Source organism: Micrasema longulum, unplaced genomic scaffold (genome assembly GCF_059751315.1).
Source record: "Micrasema longulum isolate JH-2025_06_02 unplaced genomic scaffold, ASM5975131v1 h1tg000014l, whole genome shotgun sequence".
Lineage (NCBI taxonomy): Eukaryota > Metazoa > Arthropoda > Insecta > Trichoptera > Brachycentridae > Micrasema > Micrasema longulum.
The window spans coordinates 262,478-284,952 of NW_028277222.1; the positions used below are offsets into that span (position 1 = coordinate 262,478).

The 22,475-nt window shown below is 36.7% G+C and overlaps 2 protein-coding genes across 2 annotated transcripts in view; both read left to right on the forward strand.

Moving 5' to 3' along the window:
• Positions 1 to 8,405, forward strand: part of LOC148285679 (twitchin-like) — a 263,782-nt gene extending 255,377 nt beyond the window's left edge. The window contains 5 exon segments of the mRNA XM_088239054.1: positions 941 to 1,101; positions 3,784 to 3,942; positions 5,905 to 6,112; positions 6,725 to 6,911; positions 8,247 to 8,405. Coding sequence (XP_088095180.1) covers positions 941 to 1,101; positions 3,784 to 3,942; positions 5,905 to 6,112; positions 6,725 to 6,911; positions 8,247 to 8,405 — 874 coding nt within the window.
• Positions 8,406 to 9,944: 1,539 nt separating this feature from the next.
• On the forward strand, positions 9,945 to 15,949 carry LOC148285681 (uncharacterized). The gene is made up of 5 exons (XM_088239149.1): positions 9,945 to 10,113; positions 11,310 to 11,475; positions 12,041 to 12,165; positions 13,135 to 13,333; positions 15,786 to 15,949. Exons 1-5 carry the CDS (start codon positions 10,088 to 10,090, stop codon positions 15,810 to 15,812), a joined length of 543 nt encoding a protein of 180 aa, XP_088095275.1. The 5' UTR covers positions 9,945 to 10,087; the 3' UTR covers positions 15,813 to 15,949.
• The last annotated feature ends 6,526 nt before the right edge of the window (positions 15,950 to 22,475 follow it).

Here is a 22,475-nt window from a genome sequence, read left to right on the forward strand (position 1 = left end):
TTGTCGCAGCAAATAGGAAAAATGTTTTTTGAGAAGGTAATATGGAAGTCTAGGCATTCACAGGGCTTATTTATATATTTGATAAACGCCCAGAGAGCTCTTAAAATATTTGGTTAAGAAGTACATAGTACTATAATAATTGACACAAAATATAATCAGAATTATTTCTCTTATATGTTAATTATAAAAAAAAGAAAATAAGTAAAGATGAATAGAAACCAAAAAGAGGAGAATGAGGAATTCCACTGTTTTCTAATCAATTTTTTTTCTATTAGCGTACTATTTAACTAAGCGAAAAAATATTTTTTTTTTTTTGTGCGTTATTTACAAAGATATGATTTTTTAAAGTGACATTCATTAAATACCGCGCCAAATGACTGTAACCAGTGTGTCACTTTTTAGTAGTGACGTCATGAAACGGTTGGCCTTCTTACTTTCACTGACCGCGGTAAGTTGTATTTCTCCAGCCAATAACAAAACTGACAAGAATCTATGGAATATTGCTTTGATTACTTCATTTAGTTTTTTTTATTTATTTATTTACAATTTTAAAAAAACCGTTAGGGTTACATTAGAAATTTAATATTGTCAAGTCATTTTATTTCTCGTCTAGTTTAGTTAGTTCAGTCATCATGTGCTTGATTGTTATTTGCTCATTTCTATGTTCTGGTTGTTTTTACGAACGTTTCGATTTAGAAAAACCTAGAAAGTTGTCATAATCTCTTGAAGATTACAATAAATAAGAGAGATGTATCGAGAGATGAGACGAACTGGAGAAGAGCCGCGGGGTGCAGGGACGAATGGAGACAAATTCTGGAGGAGGCCGGGGCCCACAACGGGCTGTAGCGCCACTGATGATGATGATCAAGTCTTGTGTCCTATGTTGACTAGTGTGACATCACAGCCACAAAATAATTAAATGAATACATTGTCTCGATAGATTTACGACGATGGCAGTCACCGGGCTCGCTCCTGGCCACCAGTACGAGTTCAGGATCTACGCGGAGAATATCTACGGAAGGTCTGATGCCTCGGCCACTTCGGGACTCATCGAGACCAAGAACATTATCAAGAAGGAACTCAAGAAGAAGGAATATCCCGGTGAGCAAATCATTTAAATTTTTACTGTCACATTTATTTTTTCATTAGAATAATGTTTAGCAATGTCCTGAACGACTTCAAAGGTTTGTAGACGTGCTGAATTTCACTCCTTGGAGACTTGTTGTCGTCCTCGTAGGGCAGTAATCAGTGTGTTTGTCTACCAAGAAAGCTTCTTTTTATACCTTACTGCTAGTATAAATGTTTAATTATTGAGTGTTCATTTAGATTCAGATCTTTCTCTTCATTTTCAAGTCAATAAAACGGTACGTGCTGGTTTCTTCCATCTCCGACAGATCAAATCCGTGCGGTGAAATATTCCCATAGACGCAACTAAAGCTCTTGTAAATGCTTATGTCGTTTCGCGTCTTGATTACTGTAATGGAATATACGCAAATCTCCCAAAATACCAAACTGATAAACTTCAATCTGTTTTCAATGCAGCAGCGAGGATTATTACGGGAGTAAAAAAATATTCTCACATCTCACAACATCTTCGAGATTTGCACTGGTTAAAAAGCCCAAAGATAATAAAATACAAGCTTTGCTGGACAGTATTCAAATCCCTTCATGAAATGGCTCCAAGATACCTATCGGACCTTTGTATTAGGGAAAATGCATGTCAAAAAGAAATCTACTCTTATGTCAGCATTTGATTCAGGCAGAGGAAAACTTGTCGAAATCCGGCGCTCCCCAAACACTAGATTCGGAGATCGTGCTTTTGTCATTGCTGGCCCCTCTACCTGGAACCGATTGCCTTCAAACTTACGAATCATTGACAGTCACAGTCAGTTCAGATCCCAACTAAAATCTCACTTCCTTAGATTATCATAGCCTCAATTTTAAATCAGAAAAAAATGACACTTTAATTTATTTAGAATGTAAGTTTAAGTATACAATTGTAAAGCACTCTTGAGGTGATTTTTCACAAAAATGGCGCTATATAAAACAGCTAAATATTATTAGTATTATTATTTAGAGGTCTCAAGTTCGATTCCCGACATAACATGAAATATTTATTTGAAAAGGTGTTATATAATACTTAAACATTTCATAGTCCCTGGACTGGCACCTGAAGCGTAAGACTGATCATCTTACCTTCATTTAACGAAAATGACAAAGATACGCTGCAGTACAATTCGGTGCAGAAAGGGAATGATGAGAGAGTTATTAAGATTAAAATTTATTGCGACAAGGGGAAAAACATTTTTTAGAAGTGAACATTAAACAGTGACCTGTCATTGGCTGGTTTAAGTGGCCACTTTACACACTGTGTAAAATTCACTATTCAGCCTATATTTAAACATCAACTTTTTCTCAATTCTTCCGTCTGATGACTTTTGTGAAGTAAAAGAGCTGAAACCTTTATTGGTGTGGGAGATTCTTCTGGCTGAATTATTTGAGTATTTTAGGCGTTGTGGGTGAATAAAAATCAACGGATGGAAGAGCAAAAGAAAGATGGATGCTTAACATAGGCAGAATGCAATAATTTTTTTAAAAAAAATTCACTCTATCTACCTATAATCAAATTCAAGACCTTTAGGCATGGTTCTGGTTCTATAGCACACAGATAACTTCTATTTTTCTTCATTATTCAAAGAAGCAAACTTAAAAATCTACACCAAAAACGGAAAATCAGTTATTGATGCCAAAATAAACCATACATAAAAACCCACTCATTGAATAATAGCGTAATTCAAAACCGTCTCTTAATCTTGCAAAAACAAATTTCAATAATACTTGACACCGCAAACTTAAAAACATTCTCCATTTAGTTGGTGAAACTATTTAACCCTTAGACTGCTAAACAACGATATATCGTTGTTGTTAATCCCTATCATAAAGTTCTAACTAGACTGATGCTGACGTCATAATCCCCAAAAGGGTAAATGAATTCGGGAACTGCTTGTTGCACTTAACCGTCAGTGGTATAAAACATTTTCAAAACATAAAAATTACTTATTCGACGGGTTATTATTCAGTTTCGTACCTATTTCAGCCCTACGGAAAATTTTATACAAAAAATGTTTTCTTACGCGCGGTAAAAATTCGAACATAAAATTGTACAGCAAAGTTTCTTGAAAATTAATAAAAAAAAAAAAAAATATTTTAATAAAAACGAACTACTTTGAACGACGTCACTTGTTCATATGAATCATCCAAGATATATTTTACCCAAATTTTGTTTAGCATGCATTCATGGAAGTGGTAGGTTTGATAATAAGGGCACTTTGCCCCGCAATCAACAAAAAAACCATCATGATACTGTCGTTTCAATAATAACTATTAAAACAATGCGCCTTGAGATTGCTGTGCGAGATAATTTTTGTTTGTTTTTATTTTCGATTAAGAAAGGGTTTACAACCGCTGTACGAGAATGTGTTGCGGGCGGCACGAGTTGTCTATCTTGCTCACTCCACTGGGCTTGAATTAGATATTTATGAAATGGAAGATTTTTCTTGGAATTGCTATTAATTTTTAAAACAGAAGGTGTGTTTGGAAAACAACGTATTCGATAAAATATTTTTAAAATGTATTAATAATAATATTTCTGATTAGATTCTTGAAAAACTGCGTAGCAGCGTAAGGGTTAATATCCTCCAATGGAGATTTCTAAGTTTGCTTTTAATAGCCTAATATTACTTGCAAGGGCGAAAACCTTAAACATGTTCTTCCTCATTTCAGTCGACGAAAATGGCAAGAAGATCAGAACGAACGCAGACCACGGCCCGGTGAAGGACTATGACAGCTACGTATTCGACATTTACTCCAAATACGTTCCACAACCAGTCGAAATCTCCACGGACTCTGTTTACGACAAGTATGACATCTTGGAAGAAATCGGTGAGCGCTATTTTTAATACGAATATATCGTCAGTTCCATGCGAGAGTTGAAAATCTGCAAAAAGCCAACATTACAGAAGAGCAAAACATGACTGGCAGTATTTAAAAAAAAACTTTATTCTCTCGAGATGTTTTTTTTACAAATTTGTTTTGTTTTGACATGATGCATTGTGTTTGAAAAGTAATGTCAGTGAGTCGATTAAAATTCAATCAAAATTCTTCAAAATAGGCTCCTCCTGCGTTGATGCATCGGTTCCAGCGATTCCTCATTCAAAATGCTTAAACTAATTTGTACATTCCACTTGCAACTCGTATCTATACAAAAACAATCCATTCATTCACTTAATTTTCAACTCTTAAAATCTACTTAGACAAAAAAAGGTTTTCGATATAATTAAATCATTTAAATGTGCTCTGATTTAATAAGATGTGTAATAAAGTTTTGAGTTCAAATACATGAGCACAAATAAATTACTTGTCACATTAATGATAATTTTTAATACTACTGGGTCTAATCAGACACATCTCTGGTGGGTATAAGTTAACTACCTATATCCAATATTTTTTACACATTACTAAAAAAAATATTTTCATTTGTTTGATATTTATAAATAACATACATAGCTAAAATCAACTTTTATGAAAAACCTCAAATTTAACTAACTTACTTTGGGCTCCACGTTGGGCGCCACTTTACATACTGAGATTTAATTCTTACAACAAATTCACTTTTACATCAGATTTACAAATCCTATCTTTAATCAGACAGGTATACATACAAAAATTCAAAAATTCGTCTCGATATATTGATGTATGATATGTTCTTGAAAAATTGTGTTAACTTTTGCAAAACGAAAAACTTTCGCATGGATCTGATGATATCTTAAAACCCCTTAACTTAACTGACAGAAGTTTGAAGTATGAATATTATATTTACGAAACAGGCTATTTTGAGTTTATTTTTCTATCTGTGTGAAAGGATTCTAGAAATAAAGTTACTATTTCAGTCAAAATGTCAATTGATTCCGTCAAATAATAAAATAAATCATTAACACATAATCAACATAAAAGTTACTGCTTATTTTATAACTACAACAATATTTCTGTTACCAGTGTAGAGTTCTTGGTAAACCAATAGATTTATTTTGAAATTAGGTACTTTTGAATATTCAAAAAAGCAAGTTGCCATTTTAAAAAAATCCTGTTTGAAAATTATTGGTGGAGGTTAATTGAAATTTATTATAGAAATAAACGATGAATGATACTTTGACCCAAAATTTTGAATAACCAATGACTGGTTTCATCGCTTTTATGACATCTTTTTCTTTTCGTGAATGTGTAGTTCATTAGAATATGTTAGATTGTATAAGGTTTGTTACTGCGGTGAATGTGTAGTTTATTATGATATGTTAGGTTACATTAGGTTTGTTACTGCGGTGAATGTGTAGTTTATGAGATTCCGTATACATGTGGGTTTAGAGCGTAATATATTGTCCATAGTGGCTAAGTTTGTTACTGCGCTGAATGTGTAGTTTATGAGTTGCAGTAAACATGGCCATAGTGGTTAAGTTTGTTACTGTGCCGAATGTGTAGTTTATGAGATGCTTTAAACATGTGGGCTAGAGCGTAGTATATTGTCCATAGTGACTCAGTTTGTTACTGCTCTGAATGTGTAGTTTATGAGATGTAGTAAACATGGCCATAGTGGCTAAGTTTGTTACTACGCCGAATTTGTAGTTTATGAGATGCAGTAAACATAGCCATATTGGCTAAGTTTGTTACTGCGGTGAAAGAGTATGTTATGTTATCGTTTTAAGGCTATGTAAGGTTTATTGCTGCAGTGAATGCGTAGTTCATACGGTGCCGTGAGTATGCGGTTAGATTAGGAAAGCACTCGGTCTGTAGGACGCGAGGGTGTGAGTCAAGACTCGACTTGATGAGAAGTTCCGTGTTCGCCCGCAGGCACGGGCGCGTTCGGCGTGGTGCACCGCTGCCGCGAGCGCCGCACGGGCAACGTGTTCGCCGCCAAGTTCATCCCGTGCCGGGGAGCCATGGAGCGCGAGCTCATCCGCAAGGAGATCGACATCATGAACCAGCTGCACCACCGCAAGCTCATCAACCTCCACGACGCCTACGAAGATGACGACGAAATGGTGCTCATCTTTGAATTGTGAGTATTCAGTTAATAAACACAGAACAGAATGGTGAATGTTACACAGTGTGTAAAGTGGCCACTTAAATCAGCCGATGACAGGTCATAAACCCTGTAAATGCCAAGACTTCCATATTCCCTTCTCAAAAAAGTTTTCCCTCTCTGTTACAACAAATTTAAACATGAACAACTCCCTAGGGAGGAAATCCAGCCAGTCTGCAAGCATTTGGACATGCTCAAAACATTGTGATGATTTTCATTTAGAACATTATTGCAACCTTAAGCATTACCCAAAACACTTCGTTAGGATGAAGTGACCAAACCGTATTAGTTTTATTTCCATTTTTGAAGCAGTTTAATACATTATTTGACGCTCAATCATCAGTGAGGCCATTATATGAAGCAAAGTGTCTTCGCATCAAAAAAATAAAAATCTTGAAAGTAATCACTCTTTGGGGTAGAGAAGATCCAGAATACCACCACTGGCATACAATCCTTCAAACCCTGATGTTGGTACCCTCAAATGAGTCACTAAAAATTACTTTATCGTTGGGTTTTTTTCTTCATTATTTACAAAGTTTAGCCGCCATCTTTTTCACTGCAATGTCTAATGGTTGTCGTGTCTTCCAGCCTGTCGGGAGGCGAGCTGTTCGAGCGCATCACGGCGCCCGGCTACCAGATGTCGGAAGCGGAGGTCATCAACTACATGCGCCAGGTGTGCGAGGCCGTGCGGCACATGCACGAGCAGAACATCATCCACCTGGACATCAAGCCGGAGAACATCATGTGCCAGACGAGAACCAGCAGCAACGTCAAGGTCAGTACCGAGCCGACACAAGTTTTTACGATTCATGAATTTCAAATTAAACATTCCAATTAAAGGAGTTAAAATTAATATGTATTAGTGATAGAGGGTTAATTAGTAATCAGATTTAGTGGTGCTTTTCAAGTTATTAAATAATGTTCTTGACAGTCCCAAACTTTTAAATTGTGTGAATTTTTATGCGAGACAGCGTGGGACGAGACAAAATACTACTTTTTTTGTTGATTTGCATAGTTCAAACTATGCCAAATACTCATCTATTCCACGGCTCCACATGTTAACAAACATACATGGAAAGTTAGATTTATTTCATTCATCTTTATACAAATTAAAATCAATACTTTTTAATCACTTCTTTTCTAAATTATAAAAACGTACTAAGTGTTATACTTGTTTTACTGTTTATGCTATGATACATTGCTTCTGTTACTTCAATACTGTTTATATTTAAACTCTTTATTTATTGTTAATTTGCTGCATACCTTTGCTAAAATTTCTTGTTTAATTTTCCTTTGTTATTTATTTATTTTCTGCTGATTTAATTTTGTGTGTCTATATTATTTACACACCCGGAAGCCGTACAAATGCAAGTCAGAATTCACCCATTAATATGGCAAATCGGTTGCTGAATACGGCTTCTGGGGATAATATATGGATCTATTGATGTTTTTTGTTGATATTTCTTGATAAAACTCCATAGTTAATGATTATGATAAAATTATAAATAAACTTATCAATGAAACTTCTTGGTTTAGTTTTACTTTTAATTATTTTGACCAACGAGCGCTTTCGCCTAAGTAGGCATCTTCAAGACTGGTGATTGTTTACAACATTTCCCGCTCCCCTTTCTCTTCCCTGTTAAAATACTTATTTGATCTTATCTCCAAAATATGTTAAGAATAGTATAAAAACTGTAAATGTTGTAAACAATTCACCAGTCTTGAAGATGCCTACTTAGGTGAAAGCGCTCGATGGTCAAAATAATTCAAAGTAACAATAACCAAGAAGTTTCATTGATAAGTTTATTTATAATTTTATCATAATCATTATATATGGATCTATTTGTCTATACATATCGCCAATTTAGCAGCTATCTGTTATCTATTTATTAACTTCTGACTTCTCAACTTAATTAGAGTCTGCATTACATAATGGGTTAAACAGCCCGTAAAATAATGCAGACTACAATTTGTCAAATAAATAATTGACATGACTGTAAAAATTTTCATTTGACGAAAATTATGAAGCGCGTGACCACAAATAAAGCTGGATTTTTATTGTATAAGCATACAAAATGCATTAATTTAATCATGTACATTTCCTTTCCAGCTAATTGACTTCGGTCTCGCCACCAAACTGGACCCCAACGAAGTGGTCAAGATCTCCACGGGCACTGCCGAGTTTGCCGCTCCGGAGATAGTAGAGAGGGAACCAGTTGGGTTCTACACGGACATGTGGGCTGTGGGAGTGCTGGCCTATGTGCTGTAAGTTACTTTTATTTATTTAAACACTTTGTATACATACCTTATAAGGGCGGGTATATTAACAATATGAATAGCACATATATTGGACCAACACTTGATTGTGGCAACAATAGATTACTTAGGTTGGGAAGAAGTTTTATTGGACCATCCGTTCACTGGATTAGACCTCAGAATTTCCTTCCAACCACAACAAATAAAAATCTGTCCCAATCCAGTCTATTGTCTTCTCTGTGCTATGCTAATATTTGCTATCTTGTCGCCATAGATCTTCTGGAGCGTTTGCAGAACTAAATCATCAGCTTCATTTTTTATCTCAAAAGTATGACCATGTATCACCCTTTTGCTCCAAACTTAAGTGGTTTCGATTTTATCGGCGCATAAACTTTCAATCTCTCTCACTAATATTCTTCACAACCCTTGCGCTCCAAAATATCTTGCTGAGAATTTTATTTACCATTCTGATCATGGTCTTTTGCTTCACTCTTCTCAGGACGTTCCTTGGGGAGGTAACTCCCCATTAAAAAGAGTTGTTATTTTTGATCAATTGGGTTTTTTCGTGTATGTGTCTTGATATATATTTTGTTTTTTAGTACAAATTTTTGACTCTTCTGATTTTTGGTCAACTGAAAGATATTTTTTTGAGCTATTAATTAGAGTTATATAAGAAATATTATAAGGTCTAGTCATAGAATGTCTCTTCTTTAATATTTGATTTATTTTACTATAATCTAAAATTTTAAATGTATAGTTGTGATAAAATGTAGTCAATACTGGAAATGAAATGAATTCAACATTTATTTATATACACACACACTTGATTTTTTACTAGTAATTTGATTTATTCCTAGGTTATCTGGCCTATCACCGTTTGCCGGCAATAATGACATAGAGACTCTGAAGAATGTGAAAGCTTGCGACTGGGAGTTCGATGAAGAGGCGTTCACAAACGTATCAGAGGACGCTAGAGACTTCATCAAGAGGCTCCTGATCAAGAGCAAAGAGTGAGTTTTTTATTCCTTCCATTAATTACAGTAAAAATACAGCATTCAGTTTGAATGCAAAAATCACTCAAACGCAACACATGAAACAATGGAATAGCACACATAATCCCAACAACACATCACAAACCGACCATAGAATATCACAAACACAATTCAAACAAATATACAGTCTACCAATGAATGAAATGATTCGCCTTTATAGTCTGTATTAAATGCAGCATCGATACTTATTTTTGGAATCTCTGAATTTATTCATTTCACACCTGGGCTGGTATTCCAAACGCTCTCGTGGTCGACAAAGTAAAAGTGTTTTCTACAGCCACGAGAGCGGTTTAGAATACCACCCTGGCAACTTGAAATCAATACTCACTGAATTACTTTGTAAACCGCCCTTGAAGTTGAAAAATTCTTAAAGAACTCCAGTCATCTGGTCAAATATAACACAGTCACCGTTTAATATTTCTCAATCTTTCTCCCTTTCTAGGAAGCGCATGACAGCTCATGAGTGTCTCCTCCACAACTGGCTAACTGGGGACGCAGCTTCCCGCACCAAGCTCATGGAATCCTCCCGCTACGAAGCCATGCGCGACAGCATCCGCGCACGATACGAGCGCTGGGCCGACTGTGTGCTGCCCATCGGACACCTCAGCCAGTACTCGTCCCTGCGCAAGCTGCTCGTCGAGAAATGGAAGATCTACGACGGCACGTTCGGTAAGAAACAAATATTGAAACTTTTCTTTCCTGCCGTTGTGTTCAACCCCATTTTTCCTCTACATTGATGAACTATTTTGGCTTTTAGCTTAGGGTTATAATCTGTCAGTGGCGGGTTTAAGTAGCCATTTTACTTACTAAGCTCTTGCTTAGCCGCATTTGTTCCACTGCTGGACCTCTTCTTCCAATATTTTCTTGTCTTAGGCTATCTGCAGCCATCTACAACTCGCAAACTGGACAATGTCATCTGCCCACCTTTTTTGTTGTCTTCTTAAGCCCCTGATTTTGTTGTTCTAATGCCTCCACTTCGGGATTCTAGGCGACCATCTGATTTTGATTGATTGAATCTGGTTTTCTCCAGCCTGAGACTATGGCTTCGAAGTTGAGCATCTTGTTTAAACTTGAACATGGGATCCAAATTTAGGCAGCTTTAGTGACTGTTAAGTATCCTATATGCTTTTATCAAGGCACCCCTTTCTCGCCGTTTCTGCAGCATTGCGAGACCAAGAGTTTCCAGTCTCTCTACATACGAAAGGCGTTTCAGGCTTGGGGCATTTTCATAATTTGCATAATTTTTTACTTCTTCCATTCATTGTTTGTTACGAAATACAATGTTTTCATTGCTGCAGTGAAACCTCGATGTAATGAAACTTAATACAACGAATGAACGTGTCTTGATATGAATCTTTGCGAGCTCTTCGCCAATCCTCCTCCTGTTCCTTTTCAGTCGTGTTTAGTCAGGTTCATTGTACATATTGTTGAGACCTGACGCAATAATTTTTGTTTATTTTTTTACTATACGTGCGTTGTACGTATCGTCTAGTACTGATGGCTGTCAAATGACTGTTTAGATTAAACCCAAAATCATCAAAAGTGTTGGAAGACTTGACCCAACAAAGAAAAAAACTGAAATTACCATCCATGGAATTTTTTATATGAGGTCAACAAATAAGAGAGTGAACATCAATATAACGGGCTTATAGCCATCCAAACCTCGATAATGAACCTTAATATAACAAATCACTCGATATACCGAATTTTTCAAAACCCCTGAAATTCATTATATCGAGGTAATACTGTTATAATATACCATCCTCTTTTATAAAGTATCTCAATCTCTATTGTAATAAAATAAAAATTAGGACATACTCAAAATGCTTATTCTTGTGTAATGACGTATATTTTTTATTTCACAGATCGCAGGCAGGCGGCGCCACGGTTCGTGATCAAGCCACAGTCTGCCTTCTGCTTCGAAGGACAATCCGTCAAGCTTTACTGCAGAATTATCGCTGTGGCCACTCCGACAGTCATGTGGTCGCACAACAACCAGGAATTGAGGCAGAGCGTCAAGTTCATGAAGAGGTAACCACCGTAATTTTATTTATTTATTTTAATTATCCGACAACAGAAAATAATTACAAATAGGTAGAGTAGAACACATTTCAGTGGTGTTTTACGAGAGCCGAAATTCTCCCTTCACTGCTTCCCCGCCATGCCGAGAGGTGACGTTTGCTCGCTCCGGTTGATGATTGCATTTTGAGGTCTGTATTATTAATTAGGTATTACAGATTTGTAGAATTTAGGTTGTTGAGAGGGTTGGAGTTCCTACCCCAGTTAGAGATTGACAGAAGACACAAGGTTGCTGTTTGATGTTTATTTATTACATGGCGAATAAGTAATGAATTATGTCGCACAAGTGTTACGGCGATTAGGAGTTGAAGTAACTGCACTTGAACTACATGCTAGAATTCAGTGACTTCATCGAGCGGGACTGAAGTAAACTGAACTTGTTGGGCTGACTGACTTCTGTCTCTTTATAGACCACGTTCCTTTGTAGTTCATTTCTTCATGGTAGAGACGATGTGAATGTACTGCAGAACAATGCTCCCGGTTTAGCGTGCAAGTACTAATTCTTGCCCTTTTGCAGGTATGCCGGAGACGACTATTACTTCATCATCAACAGGGCGCGTCTGCAGGACAGGGGAGAGTACATCATCCGAGCGGAGAACCATTACGGCTTCCGCGAAGAGGTGGTCTTCCTGAATGTCCAACGTGAGTACCGAACAATTTCGTTTTTTGATTACGTATCGTCGGCTAAAACGTTTGCGAATACTTTTTTTCTCATAGGATCCACTCATATCATATCTTCCTTATTTTTAAAAAATATTTCGCTTCCGATTGGACGAAAAATTCTGTGGAAACGATGCAGATTTTTGACTCTCTGAAACCTGAATTAAATCTGACGGTTGTAAAAAATGTTTCATATAATAGTTATTTGCAAATTTACATTTGTTTTCTTTTCTCTCTTTAGTTTAGAAGTTATTAGCTATGTTTATTTTCAACAAACATTAGATTTCAAAGGGTGCTTTTTTAAAATAATTATGAGAAATAAATACTATTTGCAAATACAAACTAAAATCCATTTTATTAAATAAAAAATTACAGTTATTATTTATTTATTATTATTATCATATTAACAAATTTATAATTTATACAAAGTTGCTTTGACTATCTTACTAGGGTTATTTACCCAATTCTAAAACAGTAAAAATTGACAGTAATCAATGTATAGAAACAATAATAAAAGTAGTGGACATAGTGAAAAACATAGTAAAAAATGTAGTAAAAACATAGTAAAAAACATAGAAAAAAATATTCGAAATTCAGTCAAATATGTAGTAAAAACAAAATACATAGTAAAAAACTATGATAACATACATAAATTAAAACAAATTATGTCACAAGCCAATTTGAATTTAACCTTAAATAATGTAAGGAATAACAGAAGGAATCAGCTGCTTTAACAAGAGCCAAACTGTCAAAATGTGAATGCTGTTTTAGGCAGGATTGTGAATTGCAATCTAGCGGACAAAAGTACACGCTATAGAGAAGATTGCCAGCAATTAGAAAATCAAACATTATCATTCGATTTATTAAGAAAAAAATATAATCGCCTAGCTAGCGTTCGTTTGAACATACATACATGGTTAACTGTCTATTCACGGTTCCTTTCTTCTGAAGCCGTCCCCAAGCTGCCGACCATCCCCCGCCTGGCGGACGAGCCCCGCCGCCGCGAGGCTCTGCCCTACACCTTCTGGCAGGAGGAGAGCGAGGCTGCGCCCTCCTTCACCTTCCTGCTCCGGCCCAGAGTCATGCAGGCGCGGGACACCTGCAAGCTGCTGTGCTGTCTCTCCGGCAAGCCCACACCGACAGTCAAATGGTTGGTCCTAATTTTTATTTAATCGTCATCATCATCAGTAGCGCTACAGCCCGTCGTGGGCCCTGGCCTCCTCCAGAATATGTCTCCATTCCTCCCTGCACCCTGCGGCTTTTCTCCAGTTCATCAGGCCAATCGTTCTAATGTCACTTTCCACATTATCCAGCCATCTTAATTTTGGTCTGCCTCTGCTTCGTCTGCCTTTGGGAGTGGTTATCATTCATTCTGTGCACATGGCCCAGCCACTGTAATATTCTTATTTTGATAAATTGCGCAATGTTGGGTTCGCCATACAGTGCCTCTAATTCATGATTAAGCCGTCTCCTCTACACTCCGTTTTGGTTGACAGCACCAAATATCTTCCTTAATATTTTTCTTTCAATCAATTTTAATTTAATAACTTATTTATTTTAATGCATTGTATTTTAAAGCTCTGCCAATTACAATGTACTTAAATGATATAATTAGGTATCTACAAAAATATGATTTAAAAAAGCACAATTGATTATTAAGGTCCATAAAAAATAGTAAACATAGAATACACATTATGATACATAGTTTGATAGGAAGAGTCTAAAGCTGCCAATCCCAGCATGGAAAAGATCCACCTCTTTCGGTAGGCTGTTTAACAGACCGATCATTCTACCCACAGGCATCAACAACGGTAAATTTGTCCTGCATTCTGGAAGAACAAATGGTCTGTGTTGCCTAGCTCTTAAATAGTTGCTCGGCACATATAATTTTATGCGCTCCAAAATTTTGGGATTGTAAATTAACCCGTTCACAATTTTAAAGGCCATTATAAGCGAGGCAATGCTCCTTCTGGCCTGCACACTTGTGATGCTTTTATTCCAATAAGGAAGAGTCAAGGTCCTACATGCATAGGTTATGCAAAGCTTCCAGAAATCAACACCATAATGAATCTTACCTTCTAGGTACGAATAATTTCAGTGATAACAGTTTTTTTTTTAGTATATGTATCAAAATCTTTGTAATAAATTTTTTTATAGATGAATTATATATCATCAGTTGGAGTGCATTACCGCCAATCTACAATTTTAGCAAAAAATATACTTTCATATTAGGGAATTTCAAACTCTTATTGGATGTTCCCTAACCATACGATACGCAAGCATTCTGTCTTCAGAATAGTACCGCAGATCGGAGTAAATAATATGTTAGATTTGATTTTACAAACAATTTTTACTGTCTCCTGGAAAAAATTGACTAAGTATATTGGTGGTAATTAAGGTGGTTCGATTCCATATCGAACATTGAAGTCTGAGAACGGACGCAGCCGCCTCCCATAATGAGCAATTTGAAAGTGCCGTGGTAGACCTGGCTTTGAAACGTACTGCAAATGCCTCAGGAGAGCTTCAATCCATGTTGCCTTTCCACAACTACGCGCTCCCACAAACGCGCTGGAAGATGGTCAGTGACAATCTTTTTGCTTTATTCAGCAAATAGTGTCTCCGGGAGGGGTCTGGTGATGTCCACATGCTTCATTTAGGAGTGGACGTTGATAAAGAAGAAGATAAAGTTTCTCTCTCCTCGATATTTATTTATTCATATATACGCCCAATCTGCATTTTTAAGGACATAGAAAATTATTATTAAAAAAGTAGTAAGACCCAATGGTATATGGTAGACTTTGTGGGAGTGGAAGCGGGAGAGGGGTGTTTACAATTGAATTTGATTCAGTTATCGTTTGAAAGAAGACAACTTGTTATCAAAGAATCAAGACTGGTATGTTTGTTGGCAGACCTAAGAATTCTGGGCATAGGGGAATGAAAATCATAGTTAGTTCTATGGTTATCGGTATGAAAGAATAAGTTTTGTCTGAGGTTTCTAGTTGGGATATTTTATTGAGCTCAGTAGTTCAGGCGCATCAAAGAGTGAGTTGAGAATTATTAATAGGACTAGAATACTCTAGGTGCGGGCGAACTAGGGAACAGAAGAGAGTTTTAAGGGTATTGATATTTTTGAATTCATATGTGCCAGTCTGTGTCAGTCTGTTAATAAATCCAAGGAGTTTTAAGGATTTATTGATAACATGTTTAATATGAATTGTAAAAGAAAGTTAAGTGTCAAGTATAATACCTAAATCTTGTATACTAGACACAGATGATAATATTTGATTGATATAATTGGATTTTCCAGACGTAAAAATCTCATAAAGGTTATGATAAAGGCACTTAAAGCACATAAAGGCACTTACTCAAGTTGAGATGTAGAATATTGGATGAGCACCAGGTGCTAAATGACAGGTAAATCAGATTGTAATAGTAAACAATCGGAAGGGCTGTCAATCTGTTTGAGAATTTTAGTGGCATCAGCAAACAGCCAAATTGATGAAGTAAGAAAGGCATATGTATAAATTCTGGGTATAATTTTATTTGCTTGCACAAATTACCAAGAGGTTGCATCTCATCGATTCCTAAATATCTCTTTCCAGGTTCAAAGACAGACGCGAGCTCTCTAGGCACGAGTATAGCATTTCCCACTCTGACGGAGTCATCACTATGGAGATTGTGGACTGCAAGCCGGAGGACAGCGGCAAGTATAGCTGCGTGGCCACCAACAAGCACGGCACTGATGAGACCAGCTGTGTCGTCATTGTTGAAGGTATGTCACAACTCACAACTCATAACTGTTTTATAGTTTATGCATTTATCACTAAGCTTTCATTTGAGCCGTTTACTCTAGGTATGTTGAAAATTAGATATTATATATTTACATTTTAAATCTACTCTCGGGTGAATGTGTGGTAAAACCATGCACGATGGGTGAGGAAATGTCGAGATCCGTGCATTATCCGTGTATCCGTGAGTTCTGCGTTGGTTTTGACATGTATCGCAAACTAACAGCGTAAAAATGGCTTAAAATGTTTACAATTCAAACGTTGACGGATACAGAAAGACATGGTATGACCAAATACTTGAAGATGGACTACTCACAATGTTTCTTGTTGGAATGTAACAAGGTCTGTAGTGAAAGACAGAGTAATACGGCATCGGATCTTTTCTGTAATGATACTCTGTGTCTAGGCATATTGAAGAATAATTTATTTATTTTTTTAATCATAAAGAAATATTTGCTGATTTACCCAAAGATTTCATTTTGAGGGCCATTTTCAACGAGTTGTAAATAACTCGCTATTAGAAAATGGAATCAAGTTGGGGTAGAGTGGGATTCGAACCACAGACCTTTGGTCCGAGACACTAGCCACAGGACCACAACCCGATTTATATGAATTCTGAGTGGAATAAAACCCTGGACGTTTGTTTTAATTCGATGGTTACTCTCAGGTAAAACTCTTGAATAAGGAAATCAAGTGAGAATAAAGTCCGCCTCGTTGTGTAGTGGTTGACGCGTACGCCTACCATTCTCAAGGCTCTGGGTTCGATTCCTGGTAGGTGGATGTGAAATATTGGTTTTTAAATTTTTAACTACGATATGTTATTGTTCCTGGACCTTACCTGTTTATCTGAGAGAGCTCATTCAACCTCTTTCACAACACGGACTATCTCTTCGTTCTAGTAACGAGAGAACCCTTTTAATACCCAGTCATCGCTCTAATTTTCTTGCCTCCTCTTTCACAGTGGTAGCCGCTCGATTGTGGAATAATCTACCCACTAATGTTAGAGACGCTTCTTTATTTACATTTAAGTCAAGATTAAAATGTCACTATCTAAATATTTAAATTGTTCCTTTATCCTTCTTTTTTAAGAAATATATTTATTTTTGTTAATCTTTGCTTTTAATTTTTGTATAAAATTATAAGATTCAATATGTCCATGTATTTACAATTTTCTTAAACTGAACGGTTTGGGTAGGTAGGAAGAAATTGCCTTAAGGCAATATGCCCGCCCTTATATGTATATGTATATAAAGTGTCAAATAAAATACCTTTATGCAACATATATGATCAAACTAACTAACAAACCACATATATTTTACCAATTCAGTGCCTTATGCATCACTGGGTGCAGAAAGGGAAATGATGATAATGATAATATGAAAACTTTTTGCTACACACACATAATCAAGGTGTACAGCATTTTGTCTGTTCTGGAATCACAAAATTTCCAACGACAATATATAAATTCTTAATATTTCCAAGTGGTCGAGGATGATTCTCGTTTATCTCCTAAAGGTTTACGGTTTCTCCATAGCAATTAATGCAAATAACGTTTTCTTTCTAGGCGAGGTAGTATCAGAGGCACAGGCCGAGCTCGCGCACAAGTTCCTGTACTCGGGCGACCGTAAGTACATCGAGCATCCGCTCAAGCCGGCGCCCCCGCCCGTCGTGACCAGGACCAAGGTGACTGTGGACCCCCGCCCGGCCAGCAAGGCTGCGCCCCCCCTGTCCAATGGGATGTCCGCGCCCGACGCCAAGAAGAAATATGGCGCGCGACACTTGGACGCCGACTCGGTTGGCTCCCGCTCCAGGAGCGCCACAAAGGAACTGATATGTGAGTGAACAAACTATTGTCACCATAACACACTGACTCTTAGTTAAATAGTATTATTTAAACGTCGAAGTAACCAGTCTTTGTATGGACCAAATGATGTGTTTTTAATAGGTAACTCGAAAATACTGATTTTAAAGTTATCTAGTTTTAGTAAGTACCCCACCATATTTATTTCTTTATTTATGGACTTATTGAGTCCATTTAAGAATGGTAAATACATTTGTTTATAATGTATACAGGTACAATTGAAATAAAATACAACTGAAGAAAATTAAAGCAAGGACGAAAAAATAAATAATAATTCTGCCTCAAGACAAGATCTGGTCTATCTCAGTGATTGTTTAAATCTAGAAAGACTGCCTCAAGACAAGATCTGGTCTATCTCAGTGATTGTTTAAATCTAGAAAGACTAGCACCAAAAAATTCCAGATCTTGTTTCGAGTTTCCAATGCGACACAATCAGGACATTGGTCCATGCGAGTTATAGTTTGCGCTGTGCTGATGAAGTAACGGCACATTATTATTTCTCAACCTACGGATCAGAACATTGAATGCCACTTGTTCCAGTTACGATGGTACATACAGGGTGTTCCTTAAACCCTGTCATATCCGAAACCACGATGATCAGTATGAGCAAGAAGACATTGGCACATTAAAATAATTTTTAGAACGAATAAAATTTACAAAAATAAAATATCAAATATAACAACCGGTTGCTTACTTCTGCATGGGAGAAACGAGGAGGGGGGAGTGGGGAGTCTGATACACTATCAACCACGCGGCCACGCCCCCCTCGCTTCTCCCCTGCAGAAGTCAGCAACCATTGGTTTTTTTAAATATTTCTTTTTTTTAAATTTTCTTCATTCTAATTATTTTTTTTAATATGCTAATATGTCTTCTTGCCCATACTGATCATCGTGGTTTCGGATGTGACAGGGTTTAAAGAATACCCTATATACTAGGCCATTTAGTAAATTAACCATAAATATGGAGTCAATGTTATTTCTACGTTTTTGTAGACTTGAGATTTTGACCATTGACTCCATTTCTCCGTAAGTGTAGTCTCCCCTCTCGAGGCCAATCATTCATGCTACTTTTCTTAGCAGACAATTTTCACCAGTTTAATATGATTTATCCAGCTTACATAGAAGGGAGACCAGATCACGGAGGCCTATTCTAAAAGAGGACGAACAAGTAGCAATAGAGTGCTTTAACTGTGAACATATTAGTAAAGTCACTAGATGTCTTGCTAACAAAACCTAAGAGTTTTAGTGACTTGTGTGTTTATTAAATGGTACGCGATTAGTATAACTTACATAGGATTTATTTTAGCTGAATTTACAAATGGAAATAATAATTTCACAATCATCAGATTTAAGGATAGCCACATGTTATTTTAGAGGCTGTTGGCTAAGAAAAGAAATATCTCTCTTATAGCATTTTTGAAAACGCCCTCTGTTGTCAGTCTTGCCTGTTGTGTGATGTTGCATGGCACAAATACTCTATTATTTGTTGCATAATTAAAACATCACTCCTTTAATCTTGTGCTCCGAAAAAAAGAGAAAAATATGAATGCATCCATGTTGCGTGTAATTGCAGTACCCGCGGATGACTCTACCATGTGCAAGCCAGAATTCGCCCGCGCCCTACCGCCCACCATGGGCGTGCGGGACGGAACTCCACTCCTGTTGAGCTGCTCCGTGCGAGGAGATCCTGAGCCTCAGGTGCAGTGGCTCAAGGGAACCAAGGTAGGAACCTCCTAGTAATGCATCCTTCCACCGTGTGCAATCCAGAGATCACTAAAGCATTAGAGCTATCCGTGGACTATGTCTTGTCCCTTCCCGTCTCTCAATGGATACTGAATGAAGTTTTTCCATACTGTCTGAGGCTCTTTTGCAGGTCCTGTCGGATCTACTAATTGGAATAAAATGATTCGCCTGCAGTCTGTATTAAACACCTCAACGAGATTTATTTTTAGTATCTCTAAATTCAGCCACATCACTTCACTACTTCGGAAGTTGAACTGACTTTCCACAGAGGATGGAATACAAACTCTGTTGGCTTATGTATGTCCGGAATATCTAAAAGAACTATGCATTCCAGATAAACTAGCTGACAGACATCTTACGTTCTAGGGAACAGCTACATCTACAGCGATCGGAAAAGTCATTATACCTACAACCGACGCACTAAATTTGTTAAACGCACATTTGCAGTTGCAGGGTCATGGCATGAAATGCTCTCCTAGCAGAAGTGCGAAATTTTGAGTGAAGTGACATTTCGGAAAAAACTTTCAACCCACCTGGGCCGCAATTATGAACGCTATCTTCATCCGTACATATCGAGACGATATACTTAACTTCTGTACTATCTGTATCTACTTCGGTATGTTTTACCTACTTGTCATCTCGGCATCACATGATCGAAACAAACCAATGAATGACCGCAAAATTAGTCCACGTTCCATACTTCACTAACATTTCAAATAGTTCTCATTCATATTTTAAATAAGCTTCTGCGATAAAAAGTGCCCCCTTCAAAGTGATTATTACACTCCAATAAATCCCAATTCAAGAAAAAAAGATTTTTATGACTTTTGACAATTACCAAGACGGTTTGCTTAACGATCGTCTGTAGTTATCTACTGAGCGATTACAAGGCCAGCTCTAGATATGTACACTCAGAATAATAGTAAAACAGATGGAAAAAATGAAATAACTAATTATTTTTTTATAGCGGCAGCTTTCTTACGCCTAGATACTTTTATATGTTAATAGGGCAGAATCTAGGGACATTATTTTTGCATCAAGGCGTTCATTTTACCAAACTGACAGTTATGTCGGAGTTTAATTCGACTTCCGAATTTACTAATTTTTCTCTGATATTTTTAATAGGCTTTTAAGAAAAAAGTGCTAACCTCAGAATGATTAAAAATTGTAATCAAGCGTAATTAAAGGAAAAATTGCTCGGTGGAACAAAATTTTTGGCACTTTTAATGTGTAGATTCTAGACCCGACACCTCAAAACTTGATGGTGGGGGGTATCGGTAGTATATCTTCGTAATCGGTCGGAAGAATTTTATCTTCAACTATGACGTCATGGTGAAGGTATAACGTCCTCATCTTCCCATCATAATCGAGGCCCTGTTCTCTAAATCATTTGAATGAATCTGTAGCACGTGATGACAAAATAGATTATTTTACTAAAAACTTACATTATACATTTTGAGTCAATTTAAATCAGTTAAATAATATTGAATCACTTTGTAAAGCGCCCTTGAGGTATTTTATTTTAAAAATGGCGTTATGCAAGTTATCCATCATAATAATACAGGTCTGGTGGGTTCCAAAAGAATACAGCTACTTTTTAAAGGTTTTGGTAATGATTTTAGCGAATTGATCATGTCCAATCAATTAAATCTCAGTCGATGAAGAATTCGCTTCCCTCTTTTCCTCATTTCAATCTATCATGTCCTTCTGGCTTTTCTTATTTCTGCACAGAGATGTCTAGGCTACTACGTTATATACAGCTTCTAAGTCCTCAGATACGTAGCGCTGTATGTTATAATTTTTTCAATTAGAAAACCTATTCGAACCATAGTAATGTGTTTTCTTTCGCAGGTTCTCGCTTCCTCAGAGATAATGGACCTGAAGTATAAGAATGGAGTAGCCAGTTTAGCAATAAATGAAGTGTTCCCTGAAGACGAGGGAGAATATATCTGCCGCGCCAAGAACAGTGTCGGGACAGCCGATTCTACCTGCAAAGTCTCCATCAAACGTAAGGAATTCTCTATCTGAATGCTTACTATGTCTTTATTTAATACCTGGGTCCTTATGTTAGAGTTCGACATCTTTAAAGTTGTATGCAAATTCCTAATTTTAGACTCTTTTATGAATGTATTTGTTTTATATTCTACTTAAAAAGAACTAAATATTTACCATGCGCGGTCGTCCATATATTGGATAGAATCAATGCTGCCCTAAAAATTTGGCCTCTTAACAATCAGTATCTATTTTCTTGTTAACTACAAGAAATATTTTGGTTTGTTGTTTTAATCGAAGATGGGTCCGATGTTCATTCATTAGTAGCTTCAAAAAAATTGCGACAACCCCAGACACAACCTTTCGACTGCGCAGTTATGCGCGAACTAGTATAAAATACACTGCGCTTTGTCTGATTCTGGATTATGGAACTGCGCAAGTGCTTTATTTCCTTTAAGGCGGGGCGGGGCCTCTCAGTACAGAATTTTACAAGTCCGCGCGTGCGCAAATAGAGATATTTAATATCTGTGGAAACAATTCTAACAAACACATCCTGGTTTATTTTCCATGTATTGTGACGGTTTTATAACAAATTTAGCACTTAAATCGGTTGACACAATGGCATTATATACTATCATGATATCGTGGGTATACTGGCAAAAAATATTCACTCGAAAATATGCGGATTTGACTTAATGATGCAATTTTATAAAGTTTTTAACTCTCTACAAACTGGCAAAATACACTAATATTAAATTTCATGTATCTGTAGTTTTGAAAATAAATAATCGTATACCCGGTATTTTATTCAGGCAAAAAGTTTTAAATAACTTAATATTGACTTAATATAAAATTAAGAAACATCAAAATTTAAAACATGTTCTTAAATGAGCACTTAACATCTTACTA